The sequence below is a fragment of the Tympanuchus pallidicinctus genome, unplaced genomic scaffold (genome assembly GCF_026119805.1).
Source record: "Tympanuchus pallidicinctus isolate F22 unplaced genomic scaffold, pur_lepc_1.0 scaffold3, whole genome shotgun sequence".
NCBI lineage: Eukaryota > Metazoa > Chordata > Aves > Galliformes > Phasianidae > Tympanuchus > Tympanuchus pallidicinctus.
Genome location: NW_026294747.1, coordinates 22,297,268 through 22,323,554, shown reverse-complemented (window position 1 = coordinate 22,323,554; position 26,287 = coordinate 22,297,268). Strand labels below are relative to the sequence as shown.

Genomic DNA, 26,287 nt, shown 5'->3' with positions numbered 1-26,287 from the left:
TTTTGTTTTGATTTTTTTTTTTAATGTGCAAATAGTATTTCTTTGCATCTTTCAGTGTTTCATCTGATGTACAATGTTTTCTCTGTAGATGAGGGTGATGTCTATGATTGGCTGGAAAAACATCTATTACCTGAAAGTCTATGTGGGTGTATTTTCAAAAACTAAAAAAACAGTAGTGAGTAATTATCAAATAAACCACTTCCTGTATAAATAAGAGTAGTACCCTAACCCATAGAGTCTCAAACAGTGTGTTTCAGACGTGCAGACACTAAGTATATGCCCAAGAGCATGGAAGTGGATATTTCAAACGTTGGCAGTAAAAGCAGAAGAGCTGGAAGTTACTTTCTACTGTCCAGAGATCAATATAAGAAAAGGTGATTCAATATTAGAAATAATTTGTTTGTAAGAGAGCTGCTCCAAAAGCAATGCCTCCTATTTTGTGATGTCAGCCCATGACATCAGAGGTGGATGATGGTGGTGTGGCAGCAGAGGTTGAACCTTCCCACCAGTATCCCAGTACATTTTGTTGCAGATGGCAGCAGAGGGCCAGTCTGACAAAATGGCGCCTGCCACTGAAGGCAAAGGCATGGAACTGAACTCCTCTGTGCAGAGAAAATGGCACCCATTTCTGGCACACATTTGCTGGACAGTTATGGAAGCCAAACAGTGTGTGTGAGCACAGTGAGGTAGTGGCAACAGTGACGGCTTGTCACCTCTTGTGATGTGGACTGTTATGAGCACAGCATACAGGCTTTTGTTTATTGCTGGTAAAAATGCTTAACTAATGGTGGTGACTGTGTTGGGGGGGAAAAAAAAAAAAAAGTGTTTTATAGCTGAGAATTTTTTCTGTCAAATAGTATTATTGTGCTCTTGTATCTGTTGTAGTTTCCATTGAAATAAATAGGAGGCATTACTTTTGGAGCAACCTACACATGAAATGACTTTTAACATGTGCAGAACTCTGAAGCGTAAGTGAAATCCTTCATTAATTTCTTCGGTTTTCATCTCTTCAAATTCCATTCCAGGGCTGAGACAGAAAACAGGGAGAAGGATTTAGTGTCAAATACATCAATTTCACGTTTGAAATGTCTGCAATGTATGTTACGTTTTAGATGCAGAGTAATTTTAACCACATTTGGTTAAAGTAAAGCACACATATTATTGATGACAGTTTTCTTCACATTAATAAGTAGCAAATGGTCTCATAGAGGAGGTGCTTGTAGTGAGTTAAGGAAAAAAATAAAGTACTCCGTTAGATTTATGGGTTTCTACACTGTGCACAGTGTAGTGAAGGTTGGGACCTGTGAAATATTGACTAAAAAAACCCCAAACTGTCTTGTAAGAATGTGATTACATAATAATTACAAATGGAAATCAGAATGTGCACGTACCCCCAGATAATCAAAATTCCACTAGGCCTAATAAAAACAAACAATGTTTATTCTTATGTATAACCAAGCACCCGTTGTTCCTTTATCTGGCTGAATTATTTTGATTCATACCTTGCTGTGTGAATGAATTGAAATTCAGTCTTACTGAGGTACTGGAAAATGGGGAAAGGAAAAAAAAAAAAGTTATTAGGAAGATAATTTTAAATTGAGATCTGTTGCTGAACATAAATATGGAATCTCTGTCTGATTGTTTTTATCTGCGATAGTCCTAACGAAGTGGCTTCACTGAAAATATTGTTGATATTCATTACTGTGGTGCTAAACAAATCATCAGTGTCCACCTGGAAATTGTTTGCAACATAGCCTCTGTTACCTCTTACATCTATCTAGCAGCTCGTAACTGTGGAGTCATAGCATGGAAGTTCAAACTTCCATTGCAGAATACAGCTCACCAGTTTAGAACAATTATATGCAATGCAGTGTTTGTTGATAGACCTCTGTTCCTGTGCTATCTCCTTTAGAAACACCAACTCAGAAATATGTTATCTTTCTTAAGCCCTGTGTTGCCTAGCATGTAATTTAATTATTTTGTAACAGTTTAGCCTGAAAAACACAATCTTGCTTCTGTGTGTAATCAACAAATGTAGACTAATTTAGATAATGTTAGCTAATTGTTGTGGAAATGCTGAGTCATGTCTCGAAGCAGTGATTGAGCACCTGGTGGAAGGCAGGGCCAATCCAGGGGAGCTCAGCTGCATGTAATGCACCTGGTGACCAGAAAGGCTGGAGCCAGGATCCAGCCCTTCCCAGATCTCATTTAAGAGTTGGCAGTAGAGGTGAGGGAATCTTGCTGGAGCTCCCTATGTCCCTGAGGCTTTCTGAAGGTAGGCAGATTCTTTCCTTTGTTTCTGTGTCCAGGACTACCTTTTTTTGAGCATATCCTCACTTGCTGCAATCTAGGGCTTTGCTACTATGCTGTTGCTGCAGTTTCCATCCCGTTACAGTGTTACAGCAGTGTTTGGTGGTGTTCTTTTGTTTTGGTTTGTTGTTTTTTTTTTTTTGGAATACCATTAATGTTGGTTTTTCCCTGCAGAGTTAATGTTATCCATAATATCGATCTGATTACCTCTGACATCCAGTCTGCACTCTATTTCAGCTTCACCACACTCGTTAACGGCTTTACAGGTGTAAAAGCCTCCATCGAATGGAGTGGGTTTCCGAATCTCCAATGTCAGCACACCCTGTTTACTGAACATGCGGTATTTGGCATCCCCAGAGAGATCCACTTTGTTTTTGTACCAGAATATCTTTGGCTGAGGAACACAAAAGAAGAAACTTATAAAAGGAGGCAGAAAATGAAATTTACTGCTAGTAGTAACAGTGTTAGTTTAGCCATCAAAAGTGTATGCGCTGTGAGGGCTGCACATTGCGCTGCAGCAGTAATTATTTTTCAAGAAGCCCCTGCTCATTCCAAGTATGAACTCACAAAGCTTATGATTCAAGTGTTAAGAATTTTCTTTAACTCTCAAATAGCATGTAGAACACGTAGCTCTATACCACAAATTAGTGTGACTCTTAAAAACCCTTACCCTGGCAACAAATCCATTCCTTCAGAGGTTATTTTACTGTGCCTATTAAAATATTTTTCAGTGCTTCAGCTACGTCGCATAAAGTGAATTAAACTGCAGAGATTATCAGAGCAGAATTACAGAATGTGGCCAATATAGGGTGACTTGTCTAGGTCTGGGAAAGGATTTTCCAAACCCTTAGCACATCTTTAGCAATTTTAATGCTGAAAATCAAGTTCCTGCTCAGCTGGTTGGCCCGGAAGCAACTCAAGTCATCGTGTTTTGATTCCAGTGTCTTTTATAAATGACATTTTTTAAAATGAAAAACATGTTTAGGGCAAACTGTTCTTGTTTATATCAAGTTCACTGGTACACGTATTAGAGAGATAGACTTAAAGTACTTGGTAACCTACAGTTTTTCAGAATGGCAAATCTCGCATTGATGTCAGCTGCTCTGAAAAATTCCTGTTGCCAAGTTTTCCAGTAGATATAGAGTTTTTCATTGTGATTAATTTGGGCAATGCAAGTTCAGAAATGCATCTGGAAAAGCTGCTTCAAGAGTATGAGATGCACTGAAAGAGGAAGACTGTATTTTTTGGGCTAATGTAGAAGGAAGAGCTAGCAGGCAGGTTCAAAAGCCTTGGTCTACTGTATTGAACAGCTGTAAAATAGGAAGTGTAAAAATGTTACACAATGATACAGAAACTCAAAAGGGTCAGATGACTGAGAGGGAACATCTCAGCTAGCACTATAATTACATCATTGATGTAGCCTGAGGCAGCTGCTGGGAGATGGATTTTGTCTGCCCTTGCTGTGGTTTCTTCTGTGCTGCTCTTCTTTTGCAGCTGCTTATGTGCCTGTGCTTCCTGAGTTAATTTAAATAAGCACTGATCTTGTGTTGTGCTTTATAGCTATCAAATCCTTGTGCTGGCCTGAGAGGTGGAGAGGAGGTGTACATTAGCAGCCTGAAGGGGGAAGGAAAAGGGTACTGTGTTTTTTTTTTTGTCATTTCAATTTACGATATGATGACATCATAATGTGGTAAATTCCTTCATTGCAGTCAAAAAGTCTGTTTCCCGTTTTTGACAAACCTTAACTCCTAGCTGATACAGTTTTTACTTCTTGTTCCTGACTCTAACAAAAAAAAAAAAATACATCTACTTTTTGTTCTCCCTGAAGAGACTTCAACAAATTACGTTTAGAGTGAGAAAATACTCTCATGAGATTTAAAACAAAAGCAAAACCGTCCAAATGGCAAGGTTAGCATAAAGCTGCAAGTCTTTCCCTTCCCTTTCCTCTGTCTTCCTTGCTGTATCACCTACCTACATGTTTACTCCATTCTACCTGCACTTCACTCACTGGTTTACTGTGTTTGGTGAACGAGGTGAGGCATAACAGCTGAAAAATAACCCAAGAAGTTGGAAAGATACTATGTGTACAACCATTATCTCTCAGGGGTGATAATTCAGGGACATGTACTTTTCCTCAGTGTAGTTACTTTAATTACACTGAACTGGCATAAATTCCAAGGCAGCATCTTGGCTTGTATCAATGATGGTTGATATATTCTGTACCTTAGGGATTCCTCTCACCGCACAGCTGAGTGTAGCGTTGTATCCTGCAATCACAGACCGGTTTACTAAAGGGTGAGTGAATTTAGGAGGTTCAGAGAAGTCGTGTTCTTTGTAACTAGGTGGCTTGTAAGTGGTGCCTGCAATTCAAAGAAACAAAATACTAATAACTGCTTTCAGTTCTGGTGAGTCGTGTAACCCTAACTGCCATGTTGTTTTAGCTCTGTGACTTTACTGACACTGACATTAACGATGCAGCAAATTTCAATACTGAGTGTCATTGAAAATGCAATACTTCAGTTGAAAGATTCTCACAGTGATTGAATTTCTGTTTATGTTAAAAACGTGATAACCTGTGTCTGCAGTCTTCATTATATAAATCTTTTTAATCCTAGAATATAAGTGTACCCACACAGTTGTATTATTTTCTGGAAACATTATAGTTTAGGAAAAGTATCTGATCAAGTATTTTTTTGAAAAAAATTCAGTTTCTACAGAAGCCTGCCTAAATAAAGGCTGTTGATGCTAAAATACATTGTGAGTGCTAATTACTTAGTAGTGAAAATATCTCTGGTGGTACATCTACTAGTATTATATTTTTCATTTATGAACGTATTATTTCTAATAAAAAGCGGTTAAGTACCGCTTTCGTAATGATTGTTTTTAATAGTAAATGTTACCTGATTTTTGGATATAGGCAGGATTTTTGGTAGTTGCAGCAGTTTCACTCAATCCACACAAATTTTCACTGAAGACTCGAAAGAAATATTTGTTGCCCATAATCAGCTCTGACACTACACAGTTTGTACGACGGTAGTGGTCGTAAACAGTGTACCATTCCTGCAACAAAACTGCACTAGTTAGAAAGATACTTATAAGAGGTTAGACGTTGTATGGAGAGATCATTTTACTACAAGGGAAAGACAGGTATTTAACAGCTTGGGAAATGAATGTTAATGTTCTTTCCTGTGAAGATCAGCTGACCTGCTTTCTTCTATTTTCTGGCTCATGTAGTTGCATGAATATATGGATTTTGGAAAAACAACAACAACAACAAGAAAAACCTCCTTACACTTTAGCCCTGCTAGCCTTTAGCCTGATGAGAATGCATCTGCTTGATGGAGCCTTCCTTGAGAGAGGCATTTCCCAGTCTGCTTGACAAAGCTGTTTGTTCCAGTAAATTCCCTAAGGTGCCCAGTGCTGAGCTCCTCCCTCCCCTTCAGTTTGTCTCTGTGTTTGTCAAAAATGTGATTCAGAACACCTTCACAGCATCAATCCAGTCACCACCAGAGACGGGGCAGGCTATGCATGCTTCTTTTTTCCACTTAGTGTTTTGGTTCTTTTTAGATTATATTCTTAAATGTTTATCTGCCTTTGATGTGCCATAGGACACTTTGAGCACACAATTGGGGGTCATTAATTTAGCTGTCTTACAGACACCTAATGTGTCTGTATTCCTAAGCAAGAAGGTGTTTAAGCTCTTAAAACTGCAAGGACTCAGTGCAGCTTACCATTGTCTTTTTGTCAGCTTTCTGGACCGTGTAGCCCAAGATCTGTGCATTGCCATCATCCTGTGGAGGTGTCCATTCCAGGGCAACATTAAATCCCCAAACATCGGCCAGTTTTATATTCTGAGGAGGGCCAGGCTTATCTGGAGAGGAGACATGAAAAAAACTTAGCTTCTGCTTCAGCAGCTGAAAGTGCTGTCATTTCCTCCCATGCAGGGTAAAAATAGAGCTTGATAGCAATCTATAATTGTTCCACAGCAGTATGCTTCATTTATGTGAAGTTGAAACAGGAAAGTTGGGAAATTTTCAAATGCCCTTTTCAATACTTTCCTGGGATGCCTGGAACCTACTGAAATATATAGGCAACACAATAGATGTTGGTGAGATAAACTCTTCCTTGAAGTTGAAAAAGAATCTTGTGAATTTTTGGATGAGTGTGATTGCTCTCTTTGCTACAGTTTTATTATGTGCTCTACAACATTACAATTTGTCAGTCCTTCAGGTACAGCGAGAGTAACAATAACAAATAAGCTGTGTTCCTTTTCACTCAGGAAAGCCAGACATTTGAGACTGTCTGGGCAAGGAAGGGGTTTCATCCAGGTAAGATGAGGTGATGCCAACAAGGACATATACTTAGAATACTGAATCTAGTCCTGCACTGAGAATATCAGTCCAATTGTTAGGAGTGTCAAGCAAACAAGACTGCTAGAATTGTTTAATAGCAGTAAATGATGCAAGATGTTCTGAGGAGAATACATAAAAATTCTCTTCACTCTGATTATCAATGATTATCTGTGCCATTTTGACTACGTTGCTAAGTAAAAAATATGCATAACAAGCAAAGCAGAATGAAAAGTGGAGGTTGCTGGGATTTTGAAGCTAGTGTGAAAGCCAGGATGATAGCTTACATCAAACACAGCTCAACAACTTTCTGGTCTAGTGTTAGAGTGTGCTGAGACAGTAGTTGATAATTACTTCTGAGTCTTTAATATAACTTGTTTTCTCTGCATAGCCCAACTTCAGTGATGGGGGGAGCAGGAAGAAAAAGAAATAGGATACTAATGAAAAAGAAAATCTTTTAACTCCAGCCAGATATCCTATAATACAATTTGTGATATGCAATTTTATTTTACACTGCTGTAACATGAAATTTTCCTAACCATTGAACTGTTTCATGAATTCAGACTTCTTTACTGTCCCAGAAATGAACTTTTCATGCATTTAAATTTCTGATGGTGAAGGACCATGAAAAGTGGTCTGAGGTGTTTAAATGCTCAGTCAGTGCTTTTGAGCAAGTTCTATGATGGCAGTGACTATAGGGAACTGTACTCAGTAACTAGGTGATCTTTTCCAGTCCTGTGCACTATTATAACCCTTAGGCCTATCAACTAGGACATCTGTGAGGTACCACAGTAGGTACTGAAGTTCTTGTTTCCTACATAAATGGTGTTTCTATGTCAGAATTAAACAATTCTGAACTAAAATTAAATCTGAAACCTATATTTTCCTTGTGGAACATAACTCATGCTAAAACTAGAAAATGCAGGATAACTGAAAGGCATTTGATGCACAAGCTGAATAATATGTTGCATCTTTGCTTGATTTGAAAATATGATGAGGGAACCTGGCAACAACAATCTGTTGTATTTTGAAAAGAAAAAAAGTCTAACCTCTTTAACCTGTTTAGAAAGTTCGTAAGGTTTTCACAAAAATTGCAGTGTGCATTTTGTTGCAAGAACTGCTAGTCAGGTGGTCTGATTTCTGTCAGAAGGCAGTCAAAAATCCTGATGAATTGTCACCAATCTTAACTCCATCAGCAGTGCTTTTGAGATTTTCTACTTGGATTCCATCTTGATTAATGTGACTCAAGTGGCCCCACTAATGGCACGGAAGAAAGTTTTCCGTAGAAGCAGGAAGTTCATGGTATGATTTTTGAATCTGGGTCACTTCATTCTGCTGATCATGATGGTACTTCCTAAGTGATAGGACACAAATTGCTATGGAGTCCTTGAAGTGTGGCCCTTTCACAATTTGCACTGTTAATGAGCATGAGAATCTGTTTCTCTGTCAGACTACCTGATTCTGTTGACTGAAATGGAAGAAGATAACTCTGATGAAAGAGTGACAAAATCAAGAGTCAGATTAGATGCCTCGGTTGCAGAAGTAGCTGCATGTTTCAAGCCCTTTGTGTTCTTTGCCTGGAATCAAATGGAATTTGTTTATTCCCTTTTAGTTGAGCAAGCTGCCCAAGAAGTAGCAAGCTTAATACCTGTCTTCCAACTCGGACTTGCATTAATCTTTGTGATGACATTACCTGCATTTTTCAGTCATTTTCGATATAAAGCTCTTTGATTATTTGTGTATGCTTGTGTGTTTTTTCTACAGTGCCAAACTGGATGAAAGACATTTCATACTATGCTATAGGAGCAACGTGCTAGAATTGAGAATCTTGAACTGGTTTTAGAAAGATATTTTAGTATTTAGGGTGTAGTTCTTGATCCAAGTCAGCTGGGATTATCTTGTTTTGGTTGGCCTCTGTTTTGTTGTCACAGTACTGCAGCCACCTCCTGAGTAGAACCAGCTGATGGTATTAAAACATATTCACTCCAATTTGGTATGGCTTTCTTGCTTGTCTTTGGCACTGCTTCATATTGATTCTGCCATCTATGTTTTATAGAATTTTAGGCATTATATCTTTCATTTCAAAGAATTAGGAGTTATGTTTATATACTGTTCTCCCAAAAATGCGTATTGTAAGAAGGTGTTGGCACAGTGGAGGAAATTTGGGATGACAGTGTAAAAGAGGAAGGAGAAAGAAATAAAAATTGTTATCAAGAAATTATGTAGAGCTGTAATAAGGAGAAATACAATGATTTTGGCTGAACATTATTGAAATCTGAGTGCTCAAGATCCCAGAATATATCTTACAAAATCCCAGGGGAAAACACTGGAACTTCAGCAGTCCATTCCTTTAATATAACACTAGCAAAGAGGCTGGATTTTGCATAAAATAGAGAGCAAGCTTCCACTAAGCCTTAAGCTACCCAGACACTCTTAGCAGAGTAAAGCATTAAACATGAATTTTATAAGTTCAAAAGACTGCATCCTGTCATCATTTTTTCCAACTCTCTTAATATACCCATAGAGGTGTATTAGTGCCATGCTTTTAACTTCACTGTTGTTATCTGCTGAAGTAACACAATAAAAGTACATGTATTCCAGGCCTCATATTTCTTTCTTTGGAGACAAGATTGCTATTTTCTAGAATACCAAAACTCTCAAATTCAGATGGTAAGATGAGTGACATATTTGTGAATGTCAAATATTCACAAATATTTGTCATATTGAATATGAGTTTAAAGCTTGAGAATGTTAACTGAGGGGAATGGGATTGAAGACTTCAGATTTGTGAGCAGTACAGAAGCAGTGCTAAATGATTATTCACTGTCTTTCTGATTAAAAAAAAAAAATAGCATGGATATCAAACAAGATTATCAGAAGAGAGACTCAAACTGAACAAAATAGATTGTTGTAGATGTAAAGAATATCACAATTTAAATGCAAAAAAATGTTTGGATTCTGAAGCTTGATCGAGGTTCAAAAACTGACTGGACAAAATAGGAGAGAACATCTTTCATTGGACACACAGGTAACCCCTCTCCCTGAGGAAGTCTCTAGGACACATCTCATCCCAAGCTGGGAAAATTCTGGAAAATGTTAGTCCTGCTCTGTGCTTTGTCTTGGTCGTCTGCTATCAGCCATTGTTAGAAAGGGATTTGGTGGTAGACATATCTCTAGATTGCCTCAGCAGGGTAACTGTGTGGTACGCTTTGTTCTGATGTTGATGTGTTCTTACCTATGATTTGAATTGTTATTGCAACTGTATCTGTCATATTTTCTATTTGAAGAGTGACTTCATATGCTCCTGAGTGATGCAGTTCTGCCTTTCTAATGAAAAGGATTGTGTCCGTGTTGCTGTTCCGAATTCCCACATCTTTGGAGTCTAGAGTTTGACCATCTTTCATCCAACTTATTTTGGGTCTAGGCTTACCCTGAGGAGAAAAAATAATGGTTTTTAGACTGCAGTAGGTTTTTATTTTCATTTCTTTGGTTTATCTTTTTTTTTTTTTTTTTTTTTTTTTTATAGTTTTGCATAAATCTAGAAACCCTAACTTAGTGTGCAAAGCTACTGAAAGTGAAGTTTCTAAATGCTTAAAAAAAAATAATAATGCTTGTGCTGGTCTTGTCCTATTTTCCAGGCACCTGTGAAGCCAACGGTTGATTACTTTAACTTTGATTATTGTTAAGTAATAGAAATCTTTGTTTGAGGAGTTAATTAGCTGATTGTTCCTTTCACTCACTTTCTTAGAACATTTAATTCTCAATCCCAAGGCAGTGTCAGTATCTTTCAAATCATGGTTAAAATGTTACAATTTGGGGACGTAAATCTTATTGTATAATTATTCCTGCATGGTAAAAATTGTTTTTCTGACATCAGCCTAGACAAATAGTGTTGCCACACCTCAACACTGAAGAATGATTTTGTGAAATCATTGAGCTAGTGTGGTTTATGTTACCATCGCTCAGCTGCTTCTGCGACAAGTGGTAGATAATAGTTCTCTAGAAGTTTTGAGTGATACTTCTGCAGTATGTTTCCACAGCAAAAATCCCAGTAAAACAGAAGTGGGCTGTATCTGTTTATTAACTGCTTCTGTAGTCAATCTAGCAGAAAATATCTATGTATATTTTAAAGTTTCTGTCAGATTAATGTGGTGAAACAATGGAGCACAGCACTACAAATACCAGAAGTAGGTAAAATGGCTGGGCAGAGAGAAAGTAAGACCATCTGCATCAGGAATTAGGTCAACTTAGGCTGGCCTGGAATTGAAGCCCAGGGCACCAAACATAGGATATGTATTGCTCTCCATCTCTAGTAAGAGAGAGCCTCTGAAGGCTCTTCAATTCGCTGTCTGGAATAAACTTTCTAAGTCTGTATCTTAGGCTACCAATGGAGTTTATGATAGTCAGCCTTCTGGTTTAGATACTGAAATGCAGGTAGAATGAAAAGAAATATCTGTGCCTTGATGTGCCTTTATTCTAGGCTTGTCTGCTACTTGCTCTGAAAGTCTGTACGTTTAATTTTTATGTAATATTAGGAAAATATTTTTATGAGAAGCAAGCAAAGATCTGTCCACATCTGCAGTTTAAAAGGCTTCTAAACAACCTAAACATTGTCTTTCTTTAAAGAACAGTCATTTATCTGATTTCTGCATCATTTGATGTTGTATCATAATTGATGATGTATCATTAACTCTGATGTAATCAAGGTTAATAATAAGCCTTGACTAAGCAGTGATTTTGGATCTTCCTTTTTCCCCAGTTGGCAACTGATTTTCTTTATATTTTCTGTCAAGGAGTGAAGTCACATCAGACCTGTAGCTCTGAAATATTAGGCATAAGGTTACTTTGTCCAGTTTTAATATACCTTCTCCTTGTCTGTTTTCTCAGAACATTCTTAAGAAATAATAATAGAGAGATGGAAGCTTCAGATGGAAGCTTTAGAAGAAATTCCTGAACAAGGCAAAGGAAATACAGTGAGGGGAAAAAAAAAACACATATCTGATTGTTGGTGACCCTGTCAAGTAAAGTCCTCTATTGTAGGGTAAATTTTAGAGTAAATTTTTACTTGTATGGAAATAGAGGTTCCATATGAGTAAAAAGGTTTTTTTTAAGGTTTTGTTTGCCTAAATGTCTAATTTGTCAAGACAAATACTTGGCTGCTTTTTTTTGGCTGATTACAAGATTGAGTAGTTCTTGATTGATTTAATAAGTTGAACACAGAATCTGGCCCCAGATATCTTGGTAAAAATGATTACAAGAAACCGTAACATCCTTTTTCATTGGCAGATTGGAAAAGATATCTCAGTTATAAATTAAGCTTTGCAGCTGCTGCTATTCTAGTGTTGTTGATCAGCTACTTTCGTTATAGGTCTTTCTGAGTGGTAACCGAAGATTACAAGTGTTCACAGTGTTGGTTTTCATATAGTCTTGTATTTATAGGCTGTGAAAAACACAAACAGATAGAATGCACATTTCTGGTACCTATCTCAGAGGGTTGTATTTCAGTAATGTGTTACAGGTAATGTGAGAGAATAGTGAGTGACAAAGGAGATCTACTGATAGTGAAGGACGAATTTAAGTGCTTTTTCATTTTTATGTGCACATATACATGATTGACAAGGAGTCACACTGTGAGTCTTACACACTAGTAACACGTAATACCCCTTCAATCATCTGCCCACTTAGCAGAGTTTGATATAAGAATATGTTGACTCCCCCTCCTTTCAGCAGAAATCCCACATGCCTTAAGTGTAAATAGGGCATAGGTTAGTAATAATATTGCACTTGTGTTTTTTTCTGTACATTCTTATCAAAAGTTTGGATAGAATTGTGAATAGGATTTAGCTCAGGACACTGTGGCAAAATAGTTGATAGAAATCCAGTGTTAAGTGACTAAGTAGTGGCCGCAGAAGTCAAGGTTGTTTTGACTGAGTTGCAGAAAAATTATAAATAACAGAAGGTATTGGCTTATGCTTTCTCTACATCCTGTCCTATCCTGTGTTCTGTGGCTCACGGTCTTATAACTTAAGCTCTTTGTAATTTGAAAGTTACAATTGTATCTGTTTAGTCATTTTCCTCACTAAAAAACATTCAATAAAAAGAACTTCTAAAAAATACAAATAAGAAAATGTTATTTTTGCTATGCTTTTCTGAAAGATGTCCAGTTTTGAGTATCTTAAGTTTTTAAGTATTAAAAATTGTTTAATAATTCTTAATTGCTTAAGAATAGCTAAAAAAAAATTCATTATATATATGTATATATCATGAATTAAAATTGTGGCTTTGTTCTAAGGCTAAAATTTAGTGTTGATGGATAGGTTTTAGCATTTCTTGTTTCCCTTACCTTTTTTAGGAAGAGGAGTCTGTCTACTATACCTTCATGTGATTTGTCTGTCAATCAGGCACTCAAATAACTTCAGAATTAGTTGGTTCGTTTCAGTTAAATTAGGCTGCCGATTAGAAATCTCTAGGATTAGTTTAGTACAGTTTTGTTAAAACTGATGACAGAGTACAATACAGATGATTCAGTGTCCTTGCTGAAGAGAGTTAGGGAAGACTCTGCGTTCATCCTCTTTGTTTGGCAACAGCTAATGATACATCAAGTTAAGTGAAGTGTTGGATTAATTGCAACATGTACCTGTGCTGGCCCGGGGAACTAAGGACATACCTAGGACATATCATACGTAGCTAGGGCTATGAGGGAAGGAGGGGGAAGAGCTGTCAGCTCTTGGGAAATGCTGTGATGAGCCTGTCCTGAGCAAAAAGGTTATTAGGAAAACAGTGATATATTTATGTCTTATACTTTTAATACAACTCCTTAAACTTCATCAGATTCTCTGCTTGTGGGGCAGCTTGTCAATTTTGGGTAAATTTTCTTCATTTTAGACATTAAAGCAGCAAAATTATCAGCTTGTTTGTTACAAGTTTAAATAAGCTTGCGTAACTGAAGCGTGGTTAACAAGATAGGGCTCTACAGTTACAGTAGTTAATCCTTCCTCTTGGACAAGAAAAGTTATGAAAAACAAACAAGATCAACTGGAACTGTAGAAACAAACAAAAACAACCGAAAAGCCCTACTGATATTTGAGTGATTATTAATACTGCTCAAGAAGTGGAGCAATGGGAACTTGCATAAGGAAAACCACTTTAGCTAAGTCATGATAAATACTTGTGAGTAAATAGAAAACAGTACAAACCTGAAAAGGTATCATTATATTGATTGTCTCACCCACTTTCTTCACCAGAGTCTGTCTAAGATGGCGCGGCAGCCAGATTTTGGGACGCTCTGCAGTTAGGCAACAGGATGTTAATACAAAGCTTTTGATTATTTGAAATATTACCTACAGGACAAATAAGATGAAATACTGAAGAGGAAGAGCTTGAATACTTGTAAGCGTAAGAAAATGGTGCAGTCTGTTCTTACAGTTGTAGAGCAGGTAGTTCTCTAAGCATTTTCTGATGTATTTGTCTACAAGATACAAATCTAGTAGCAAATCTGTTACGCATTTACAACAGTGCATTTTGCATTGATGGCAGGGCTTCTGAGACAGTGTTTTATTCAGAATGGCAGATTTGGGTGACTTCTGTTTGATGTGAATCTTCTGGGTGGACTTTATTTCTTTGGAGAACTTTATCAGGTAGTAAAAGGGGTATATTGAATTGAAAACGTAATTATAGGTGACAATCTGTTGCTCTGTTATTACAACAGCCCCTTGCAAATTGCCATTTGAATGACACTGGACTTGGAAAGTACAGCAATCAGTGAATTGCCTTTACCTCTCTATGGTAATTCAATTACAGTACTTTGAAGTGGAAGGTGTGGAGTAACATAGCACACCTTCCTTTTCGCTAAAGGACAGCAGTGCATGCTCTTTCTTTCAGTCCCCACTTTCTATGTTCTCCTTGTGTCCATTTCTCTTTTCTCAGTCATTTTAGAAGAGTATATTAACCTACATTTGGAGTACCTGTCATCTTGTCCATTTAGTTTTGAGCTGCATCGCAGCTCTCATTTACACTGAGTCATTTTGCTGTTAGTGGGACTCTGACAGACACTTTGTGTGAGTCAAGGCTGAAGAGTCCATTATTAGCAGCCGTTGATATCTTTTGGACTCCAGTCAAATGACTTGTAATCCTCTACCTCTGGGTGATAAACATGGTGTTAATTAATAACCCAGAACAATCAAGTTCAGATAACTGCTTTCATTTGAAGAGACCTCTTGCCTCAGTGAATGTGGTCATTTTTCAGTAATACAGCAGCTTTCCTAGCAGAGAGCCAGATATTAAAAACTAGCCCCTTAAATGCTGACAATGACATTATGTGAGGTGAGAAGTACAGAGTTTGCAAGTTTCATTTTTGTTTTAACAGCTACATGTTGGAAATTGAACAGCTGGACAGGATGGCAATGTTTTCTGGTTCAGAAGATTTTTAGCACAAAGTCTGACTGACAGAATTGTTTGGATGTTGTTTTCAGAAGGCAGCACAGCCTTGTCAGACCTGGGATTCTTCTGCATTGTGTACAATTAGAATTTTGACCATAGACAATAGGTGAGTGAGGTTTATTCAATCTGAATACTCACGCATGATCTCTTGAACAGTAATGGGCTCTTTGATTATTGCTGCTCCACTTTCACCAGCCAAATTTATAGCCTTTACACGGAAATAAAGTTTGTCACCTGTGACCAGGTCTTTAATCAGTGCAGATGTTCGCTCAGTTAGGCCAGGAAGAGCCGGAGTCCATTCTGCAGCTGCAAGTACAGGATTTTTATTTTGTAACATCTTATTAATTTTCCAAACTGATGCCTTGTCTACAATTGAAAGAAAATTTGTATTGAGGTAACAGGGATTTAACTTGCAATACCACGCTTAGAATGGAACACACTGAACTGGAAGAGAACTTTTGATCTACAGGTACGGGATCAACTTTGGGTAGTTTCTTCAGCATTGTTTCACAGAGCTTAGGGCTGTGGGTTTTCTTGACATAGATTTTCTTAGCAGAAGATGGAGAGGGAAGCATTTTGGAAGTAGCTAGAAAGTGAAGCCTCAATTTCATTTTTTCCTGAAGCATATTTTCTGTGGGTGTCCAGAGCACATAATTTTTGGAATGTATTCTTACTTTCTCATTTGATGCTGTAAAACAAAGTTTGTAGGGCCTCCTAAGTTTTGCTAATGTCATAGAAATACTACCAATAAAATTATGCTTCTATGATGATGACTTAAAGATTCTGGTAATTTCAGAATGAGAACTCATTAAAGACTAGAAATGACTTCTGGATAAATTATACCCTGTAAAAAACCCTAGCTAAGGTTATATGATAATTGAGTTTCCTGTCAGAGAGGATTCCATTGCTGAAATAATTATAAATTTGTTAGTTGATTATTTTTTTTAATATGGGTGTTATATTGTAGCATCACAGTGCAATCCATTGAACACTGTAGATATGATGCACGATGATATATTTTTTTATTATTGAACCACAGTTATTCCAAGAGGTAACGGTTACTTGCAAATTTGCCTAAGTTCCTTACAGTCATGGTATTGTATTGGTTTTAGAGAATACACAATTTGAGTACGACAGAATTATCAGAGTGACTACAGAGCAACACTGATATTCTTGTTAGTACTTTCTTTATCAAAGTTTATGATGATTTTGAATATGAGGATATGGTTGATGTGACTATCATGGTTTTAGCGTCACATCAGGTAAATCTGGTGATGGATGCCAAGGATATTAATCACAGGTTAGAGTTCAAATTTAGTGATGCTGGATGCAGTTATTTGTTGTAATATTGCAGTGTAACGATTGCAGCTGCAGTATTTTAATAATATTTAGTTGCCTCTGGCTACTGGTTGTGCTTACTTACATCCATCTTTGCAGTATTCCACTATATAGCCATCTAATCCCCCTGCTCCAATCCGTTCAGGGGGTCTCCATTTCAAGGTAACAGTGGTGTCAGAGACATCCTCCACTGTAAAGTGTGTTGGTTCACTTGGAGGAGCTGTAAGGCAACATTTAGAAGTAAATTCCGAGAAACAGGAATGTTACTGTCAGAATTCAAAGGCTGTAGAAGTTATGATTAGTATCTGAACTATGTACCTCTCTTTTAATAAAATGAATTTAGCTGAAACTCAGCTGTAAAATGCAACTACTAATACTTCGTTTGATAGAAGTGTTGCATAAGATTCCTGTAATGGGGAGCAGAACAAAAAGGCTCAATCAAATTACCAGCAGAAATCTAGAGGTCTTCAGTAATTTGTTTGCATTTGTTTGGAAATCCAAATGCATACAATTTGTGTGCTGCATTTACACCCTGATTGTAGTTAGACAAAATTCATCACTGGCTAAATTTGATGTAATTTGTTTTGATCAAGAAATGAAGAACGTGGCCAGAAATTTTGACTACATGTTTACTGAAACATTAGTTCTGCTTTGCTCATTTGTAACAGAGACATATCTGAAAAAAAAATACTGGGCTGAAAAACCTTCAATTCATTGACATATAGCTAGTTTATATATTTTCAGAACAGAAATCTCATCGTTCCTTTGAAATCCATAGTTCAGAATGACCACTGGCTAGATTCAATCTTCTTAAATATGACTTTTGTCTACTAACAAAAAAAGAAACGAGAAAAGCCCTTACTGGAGAATCCCAAAGTGTGAATACACACAAATTCAGCTACCAAATAAATCACTGATTCCAAAGAGCAAACAGAAAGATAACTTCAAAATAACATTTGCAATTACTGGAACACAGTACTTGGTATGCATGGAATAAAAGCAATCATTAAGAATGAAAGAAATTTGATATACTCTGCTTAGGTATATATTCTAAACGAAATATCTTTTGAATAATCTTGAGAGATTTTACCTATTAAAAATTCTTCATAGATAAATACAGAATTATAAATTGTGCTATGGATTGAAATTGATCTTACTTCCTGAAGTAACTGCAAAAAATATATATAATCCAGTTTCCTTTCTGCAGTTATGTCTATATTTTTCATATTAATAATGGAATCAAGGACTATGAACCAGAAACAGGAGATGAAGGCAGCTGGGAGCATACGCATCCACACAGTGTATACACCATCAAAACCCCAAACCTCTTTTCTGAAGCAGTAAGTGTGAACTTTATCCTTAATCAAGTCAAACTCTACCTATCCCATGAAAACTTTGGACCTTTTTTTTCAGTAGCTCCGCTTGATGTTTTTTTGTTGCCTTCTTTTCTTGCAGACCAGCTGTTTTGTATTTGAAATCCAGAATTAAAAGACCCTTCTTGCAGTGCATCCTTTCCTTCTGACCCATTCACTGCATCATTTGCTTTTGCATTATTTCCTTCAGCATGTTGTCCCCCTTCACTGATGCTAGTAGATTTAGCAACTCTTGTCATTTTAATGTCCAGCTAGTTGTATTTTTGTGGCTCTTCTTTCTAAAGCTCTTAGCAGGGAGGCTTCCTGAGGACTCTCTTAGTTTGTTCTGGCTCAGAGGTTGCAGGAGACACTGTATTGCTGTGATGGGGTGGATTATTTATAGAAAATCATTCCCTAAATATTTTCTTAATCAGCTATCCTTCTGGCTGCAGAGGGGGCCAGGATTAAGGGAGGACTGGGTGGGATACTGTGATATTTGCACCCATAAGGCAATGGGGGAAGTTGAGAGGGACGGGCAAATTTCTGTCAATTAGCTCTCCTCCTTTCCAGATCCAGTTTGACTCTCACACTTCTAATTATAACAACTAAATGTTCATCAGCAATTTCATGAAACTGGAACCTCTGTGCTTTGCAGGAAGGGAAATGAGAGATGGAGAAGAGGAAGATGACAAAGGAAAAAGCTGATTAAGCATAGAATAGCTTTTTTGTAACACGTCCTTTTTAAGCGTAAGGGCGGTTGAATAGAAGAGGTGAAAATTGTTCTGTCTTCTTTTTTCCTGGAAGGAACAGAGCGTGATAGAACTCACCAATTGGCATGAAGGGTTGTGAGGCAGGGCTTGGCCGGGACATGCCAATAGAATTCACAGCATAAATCCGCATCTCATAAACTACTCCTTCAATCATTCGCTTGGCTTCATAAGTTAGCTCTTTTAGAAGGTCAAAATTCAGCCTCATCCATCGATAGCTCTTCTTCTTTTTTCTCTCTAAAATATAGCCTGAAAAGGATATCTCTTATGATATAAAAGAACTGCAAATTGTTTCACATGCAGGAAAAAAAAACAAACCTTTTTTCTATAACATAAAGAGACAAACATTATTGCATATAACTGAGTTGCGTGAAGTTCAGGTATTTTCCTTAATTTTCCTTTTTTATTACTATCTTTCTGTCTGATGTTTTTATCTGAACAGTTATGCTTTTCAGAGTACACCTCACTTAGAAATGCCTATGTCTGTTCTTAGGCTTCAGTATTATTTACATGGTATACTAATTTACTCAGCGTTAGCAGTGTTATTTAGATGTGTGCAACGTAGTAAATCATTGCTGGTGAAAGGTGTGGTCATTCTGTCCTGCTGTTGGAGAAATACATGACACTCAGGAGTTCAACAGAAAACCCATTTCTTGAAGGAGAAATTGCCTTGAAATGTGTAAAATGAGTTAAAAACTGATTTCATTCTACAGCAATCTTGAATAACAGCATCAATTGCAATGCAAAATGTTAATAGGCAGAATGATTTGATATCTCCCGTAAATTATTTCATGTCTCCTTTAAAAGCAAAAATTGTTAGATATACATCCATTTATATATCCATTGCTAAGTGGCAAAATTACAGAGCGCCTGTAATTGAGTGCAGATCACAGCTGTGCTTCAACCCTACAGTGGAGTGAATCTCAGCCATGCACAGCTTCCTTACTCTCCTTCCCCTTGGGAAGGAAAGTGAAGCTGCATGATTGCAGAGAGCTGGGATAGCTGGCTATGCTGCAGAGCGTATCTGTAGTATAGCTTAGATATAGTCTTCTGTACATTTCTTACCCTTTGGTCATCCACAGGTTTTCCCACCCTACCATACTGGGTTATTTTTTTGTTTTCAGAATGAATAAGCCAGATGGAATTAAGAGAGGAACTTCAGTTTAAAAGATGAACACCTTTCCCCAAACTGGGAATACAGTCTGTAATTTTTGATCCTTAATGTGGAAAGTGACTGTATAAGAGTTTGGAAGGTTTGTGTAAAATCACTTTTCTGTGACCCGATAAGAAAGAGTCACAAAATGGTTTGGGTTGGAAGGGACCTTTATGATTATTTAGTTCCAAACCCCCTGCTGTAGGCAGGGACACCTCCCTCTAGACCAAGTTGCTCAAAGCCCATCCAGCCTGGCTTCAAATGCCTGTAAGGAAGGTGCATCCACAGCCCTGCTGGGCAACCTGTTCCAGTGTCTCATCACCATCACACTAAAGAATTGCTTCCTAGAATCTAGCCTAAGTCTACCTTCTTCCAGTTTAAAGCAATTTCCCCTAGTCCTGTTGCTACGTGTCCTATAAAAAAGGCTAAAAAGTCCCTTCCCCAGCTTTGCTGTTGATCCCCTTAACGTACTGAAAGGCTATAAGGTTCCCCCAGGGCCTTCTCTTCTCTGGGTTGCAAAGCCCCAGCTCTCTCAGCCTACCCCCATAGCAGAGGTGCTCCAACCCTCCTCTGGATCTTCTCCAAAAGATCAATGTCAGCTGTTTCTTTATACTTAGCCACATTTAATTTCTTCTCCTATATTCACCTCTGTATTGCAGGTGGTATGCTTGGTTGTGATGCATGTAGACTTCTTTTAAGCAGATTTTGTTTAGAAAGCTACTGATCTTAACAGCTATGGAATGAATAATTAGAAAATATCTAGAATAGCAATATGTACTGTGTATGAATATGTATTTTATGCGCATTTCTACCTATTTCTACAGAGTATATGTCTGTAACTGGCCAACAACAATAGCATAGGGATATATCAAATTGTGAAGACTTGTGAATTAAGCCTCAGTCCATGGTGTTGACAAAGTTTGTGGCTATCAAACTTGTAGATGCCCCTTTAGTATACCTGAGAAGTATGATTCTCACAGGGCTTGAAGGGAAATGGAGGATGATAGGCATAGCAGGCCCAGATATCCTGAATCAGTAACCTTTCCTGTCAATGTTAAACTGCAAGACAAGCATGGGAATTTACAGAACGTTTTGTGAAATGAGTGGTGAAAGCTCCTTTGAGGTGACAGGTTGTATGATCACTTCTAATGTTATAAGTTACTTCTGGTATACTTCTTTTCAGTGGCTTTTTAAATGAAGTCAAATGCTGTAGCAAAAAACCAGTGACATAGGTGTTTTTGCTTTTTCTCTCTTTATCCATGTCTGCGAAACTGGGAGAAGTTTTGGCAACTCAGTTTGATTTTTCAGTAGGTATAATTTGCTGTCAGAATGACGGAACTTGCATACCAGTGAATTGCAATTAAAACAGATAAAAAGAAGAGAAAAAGACCATGCTGGTTCTGTTAGTGATATTTGATAGGGCAGCTTGTCTTCCCAAATGCATAGAATGCATGATAAAGATACTGCTTTAGCAATATAGAAATGAGACCCCCATGAAAAGTATGTAGCAGGGAAAAGAGGGTGTTAATTTCTGCGTCTGCTAGATACAGACAGTATAGACTGTAGAAGAATGTCTAGATCTGTAACAATATGGAGACAGATGAGAATATGTACATCTTTTTCTCCTGTCTTTTAAATTTGCTTCTTTAGGTTTCTTTGAGTGGCTATTGAACAGTAATCTTAATTAAGCAAATTGCTACACTTGCAGTTCAGAGGAATGTTTTTCCCTAGGACTGACCAAGACTCTTCCTTGTTTTCTTTTTCTCTTGAGGATCACAGGGTGTCTTGTCTAGAAAACACTGTCAACTACAGAGGGCTTACTGTGGAACTGATGATATTCTTGATTGTGTCAGTTTTTTTGCTGCATCACATGATGATTTTGGCCTCTGGATTTTAGTACACATTTTAAAATTGTTGAAGAGATTGAATTGTATTTGTGATTCATTATGTGTAGTTGTATATAGAACAGGATTAAGTAGCTTTTTATATTAAAAAAACACAAAAACACGTTTTGCATAAGAGCTTGAGACTGCTGGAGTTGATGAGCAGTGCAGCCACAGCTCTGTTATTCCTAAGAAAGTCCAATGGCCTCTATAGCTTCAACTTCTTTGGCTGACTTGCCAAAATGTTTCTCTGATTCAAACAGCACAGGTAGGGGGCACCATCATCCTGGTATCAAAGGGCCAGATTCTAGATGGATTTGAAGCTTTGCTTTATTAGTGAGCCTTCCTAGTGTGAATAAATGTATGAAATCCTTCTGCATCATTTTAAAGGAGCAGAAAAAATATTATAGGTGAGACTGCTGGGGACTTTGTATTTCAGCACTTCTTACCCAGTACTGGTTGCCCACCATCATATGTAGGAGGTTGCCACTGCACAGTGCAGTAATCTTCTCCAATGTTGCTGATCTTGGGAGCTTCTGGGGGGTCAGGAACATCTGAAGGAAATGTCAGAATGCATGGGAGTTGTTACTGTTTCCGTTTACAAACCAATTAAATATTTTAACTTTTTTTTTCTCCATATCATAAATCTAAACCTGAAGTAACCAACCATCCTGAGGAATTTCCAAATAGTTTTAGGGGCTTAAGATTTTTTCATCACTGTGGTGCTTTGAAAGTGATCGTGTGGATTTACCAGATTACAGCAGTAGGTAAAAAAGTAGAATGCATTGTTTTAGTGCAGAGGGAGCCCTACTCAAAAAAACCTCATCAAAATGTTTCCAGGTTGGGATGGTTTTCCTGTAAGTACCATTTGATTATTCATCTCTCCTCTTCTTTTCGGGCATAAACATTTGCAAAATGTAACATCTTAGGGAATTAGCTGTATACTAATAGGGATTTAGTCGACTGCCATGCTGATGCTACAAATCAGAAACAAACTGAACCCATTTGAGTCACAGGCAACGTTGGTATTTCCTTCCTTTGTATATAGTAAGACCTCTTGTAGACAGAGGATGCCTCTTATCTTTATTTTCATCTATAGAAAAATACAGTTGGACATCATGCTCATTTACTAGATTTTCCACCACAAACCACTGACAGAACTCAGCTGAGTATTTTAGAAAACATCCAGTTTTTTTCCTCATACAGTTAAACACGAAATAATTCACACCTGTTGGTAATTTGGTGTTAATTCTGTAATGGGAGGCTTCCTCCAGGGTTTTCTTTTCTGTCTGGAGTGAACTTTATAACATCTGCACATCTCACATTTTAATTTAGGAGATATTTGTAAAAGATGGAATGAGATCAGTGTTCATGTTGGCAGCAAATCCTAAATTTTAATACTACAGATGTAAAGAATTTCTTGTATCAATTTAAGTTTGCTGATAACCTGACCTTTTGTTACATAGACAGTTAATAAACAAGTTAATTATTATGACAAATATAATAACAATTACTGACTAAAAAAGAAGTTCCTCCAGCTCTTCTGTGATTCACAGCATCATGCCTCTTTATTCTATATTAGTTGTTCATGGCTTAGAGAATTAAATTACTTTTGTTTTAAAATATATATATATATTTTTTCCTTATCTTAGTAGGAAATATATTCCTTAGAAGGGAATGTCATTTATAAAGTGATAGGATCACCTGAAACTGGAAAAAATATGAAAAGAAAGCACAGATTTTTAGTGGGAGTTGTTCTTTTCATGGAGCAGCCATCTTCCTGTGAAAAACACTTCTGCCATTTCTGGGATTGCTAGTATTCCTTCCTTTATGATCCTTTTTGCTTTTCTTAAGCTGAGACTTTGGCCGTTCTACAGAAATTCTACAGAATTTCAGTGAACTTGAGATACTTTTGTGCTCTGGTTATTGCATTCTTTCACTTACCAATAACTTTGACTGTGATATCAGCCTTATCTTCTCCCACTGGATTCTTAACTATAACTCGGTATACTCCCTCATCCTCCTTTTCAGCTCCTTCAATGATGAAGACACAGTGGTCTTCATGCTTTTCCACACGAACTCTGCCTTCAGACTCAAATAGAGGCTGTGGGTAGTGAAAGTAAAAGGAACAATCAGTGTGACTTGTGCCAGGGATGGCCTAATGAGCCTGTATGTAAGTTAGTGAAAATCTTAATGTTACTGAATATTATCAAAAAAATTAAAAAGATGTCAAATTCTTTTTGTATGTAGAGAAAACAGAGGCTAGAATGTCTCAAAACAAGCAATTGCCAGGAAAATTGGACCTGAAAGTCTCTGGGTTGTTAGGATTCATTGAAATGCAATCATGTATGTGAAACTAGCAAAGAAGTTACAAAGTACTACAAATTCCTGATTGGAATAATGGCAATGTGAAATTTCACGGACAGTCAGGTAGAATGTAAATTAGAGGTGATTTGCAAATTCATTCAAGTGTATGAGCTAACATTCTAGTTCAACAGTGTCTACATCAGATAACATGGATTTGAACAATTTGCTTCTAAAAATGTTGCCATTTTTTTTTTGCTACTGTTAATGGCATCGGTGTGATTGTTGTCGCTCAAGAATGCCATATGGGATCACTTTCTGCTCTTCTCAGAGCTATGAGGTCTAAACATAACCAGAAGAACTTTGCTGTGCATTTATTACACTCTCCATACTTCACATCTGTAGGCAGTAAAGAAGAAACTTCACAAAGCATGTGTGCCTTTCCAGTAAATAGCACAGAAGAATCTTAAATATATAAGAATATATAAAATATATATACTTAAATATATGTAATGAGGAAACCTTTTGGAAAATTCCTCTTCTCACTGTACATACGTAGCCTATTTTCCTGACCCTGTAATAAGTTGTCTTTTTTTTATTTTTTATTTTTTTTACCCTCAGGATATTGTTGAAGCTTACAGCTTAGTGGAGGGGGGGGGGGGGGGGAAAGAGGGGTAAACATTCACAAATAGATTGAAAAGAGTTTTAAACAATTATTACAATTACAATTAAACAACTATTACAATTACAATTTTTAAACAACTATTACAATTTCTTGTAATTAAGCCACCATGTGATGGTAATTAGAGATTTTCTTGATCAGCATCTTACTCTAAAATCACTCACTAGATCTGTTTTGCTTGTTCAAAGAATTTGGTAATTGCCATTGTGAGCAGAATGAAGGGTGGCTGTGCTATTTACTTCACCAGTTTTGAAATCTACTGACTTGAATTTTGTTGGTTTTTGTTTGGTTGGTTGGTTTTTTTTTTTTTTTTTCCCCAAACTGGACCACTGAAATGGAAAGCATTAGGCATGTTTCTGTGTCTGCATAAATAAGGAACTCACCTTACTATCGGTACTTAAATCACTGCTGTTTTCTGAGGGGGTCATAGAATCTTCACTGATTTGAAGAAGCTCACCTTTCTAAATAAACAAAGAAACCACAGAAAGATAAATATTTCTGAGCAGAATATGAAAGCTGTTTGTTTCTGCAAGACAGGAGAAGAGTCCATAGGTACGCTGGGGTGCTTGAACATAAAGATGTGAGAAATATCATAGAGCACAGTAAAAGATTAAACTGAACTGGGAAGGAAATCAACATGTGAAATGAAAAAGCAGAAAAGGAAGTAGATATGTCAGACTGCAGTGATTTAGAGGAAGGATAAGTCAGCAAAAACTAAATCTACGGCTTCATAAACAAAAATGCATGACATTCCCAAAATAGAATTTTAACTGATCATAAATCAATGTATGTCCTGTGATAATAATGACAAAAATGTAATAGTGGGATAGTAAGCCCATATAAGCGTCTTAACAGTCTGAAATACAGTCAGGACTGTAATTCATCATCTAATGTATTCTGAAGCTGTTACATAGTCTGTTTAGAATTTTAGTAGTTAGCACATGCTATACAGCACTCATATCAAGCCCAGCTTCCTTTAGTTACATTTTGGGACTTCACACCTTAGAAGTAGTAAGGTCTGATACTCAATCATCATTTTGTGAGAGAAACCTTCATTTCATCAAAGAAACTGGCAAATGAGGGAAGCAGAAAAATTGCCCTTGGTTTCTAAAAAAAAGAGATGAATGGCTTTTTTTGTTAGGGTCTGTACTAATTCTGTATTGCAGAAATAAGTCCTAAATTATACTAAATTTCCCACTCTCTTAAAGAATGCTACAAAATTGGGAAGAAATGAGACTGAGGAAATGAATGTAATTGGCAGTATTATTTTTGTCTGTATCAGTTTATTTTCTGTGATACCTATGGGAAGTGTAGCGATGCTGTAGAATATTATGTACATTTTTTTGTACTAGTTATAGCACAAGAGCACACAGGTGGTGAGGGCTGTGGATACTCTGAGATAGCCATAAAAGAAGCTCACTCACCACCTCACTCTGGTGTCAAGATTCTCATCTTTTTATTTGACGTCCTGCAATTCCTCTGATTAAGCAAATAGCAAGTGTTCTCTATTCTTATTATACCAACTATTTTTCTTTGCAAATTGTAGAAGAATCATTCAGACTATAAAAAAGAAACTGTCACCTCCAGAACACGCCCATGATATTAGGTAAGATCATTGTTCAGTGGTCTTTCGTTTCATAGAATCATAGAATTGTTTGAGCTGGAAGGGACCTTTCAAGTCATCTAGTCCAATTCCCCTATAATGAACAG

General features: G+C 37.1%; 1 protein-coding gene and 1 long non-coding RNA gene across 2 annotated transcripts in view; one reads left to right on the top strand and one right to left on the bottom strand.

Annotated features, from left to right (window-relative positions):
- The window catches only part of MYBPC3 (myosin binding protein C3), a 57,531-nt gene continuing 31,244 nt past the window's right edge, over window positions 1–26,287 (bottom strand). The window contains exons 21-34 of the mRNA XM_052694886.1: window positions 24,961–25,038; window positions 23,536–23,695; window positions 22,041–22,145; window positions 18,616–18,804; window positions 16,522–16,656; window positions 15,237–15,404; window positions 13,856–13,944; window positions 9,895–10,090; window positions 6,042–6,181; window positions 5,211–5,370; window positions 4,534–4,670; window positions 2,518–2,704; window positions 1,503–1,543; window positions 1–1,027 (exon numbers count right to left, since the gene is read on the bottom strand). Coding sequence (XP_052550846.1) covers window positions 1,533–1,543; window positions 2,518–2,704; window positions 4,534–4,670; window positions 5,211–5,370; window positions 6,042–6,181; window positions 9,895–10,090; window positions 13,856–13,944; window positions 15,237–15,404; window positions 16,522–16,656; window positions 18,616–18,804; window positions 22,041–22,145; window positions 23,536–23,695; window positions 24,961–25,038 — 1,755 coding nt within the window. The 3' untranslated portion in view covers window positions 1–1,027; window positions 1,503–1,532. The remainder of the gene's footprint in view (window positions 1,028–1,502; window positions 1,544–2,517; window positions 2,705–4,533; window positions 4,671–5,210; window positions 5,371–6,041; window positions 6,182–9,894; window positions 10,091–13,855; window positions 13,945–15,236; window positions 15,405–16,521; window positions 16,657–18,615; window positions 18,805–22,040; window positions 22,146–23,535; window positions 23,696–24,960; window positions 25,039–26,287) is intronic.
- The window catches only part of LOC128086332 (uncharacterized), a 107,303-nt gene continuing 96,428 nt past the window's right edge, over window positions 15,413–26,287 (top strand). The window contains exon 1 of the long non-coding RNA XR_008209328.1: window positions 15,413–15,567. This is a non-coding gene — a long non-coding RNA (uncharacterized LOC128086332). The remainder of the gene's footprint in view (window positions 15,568–26,287) is intronic.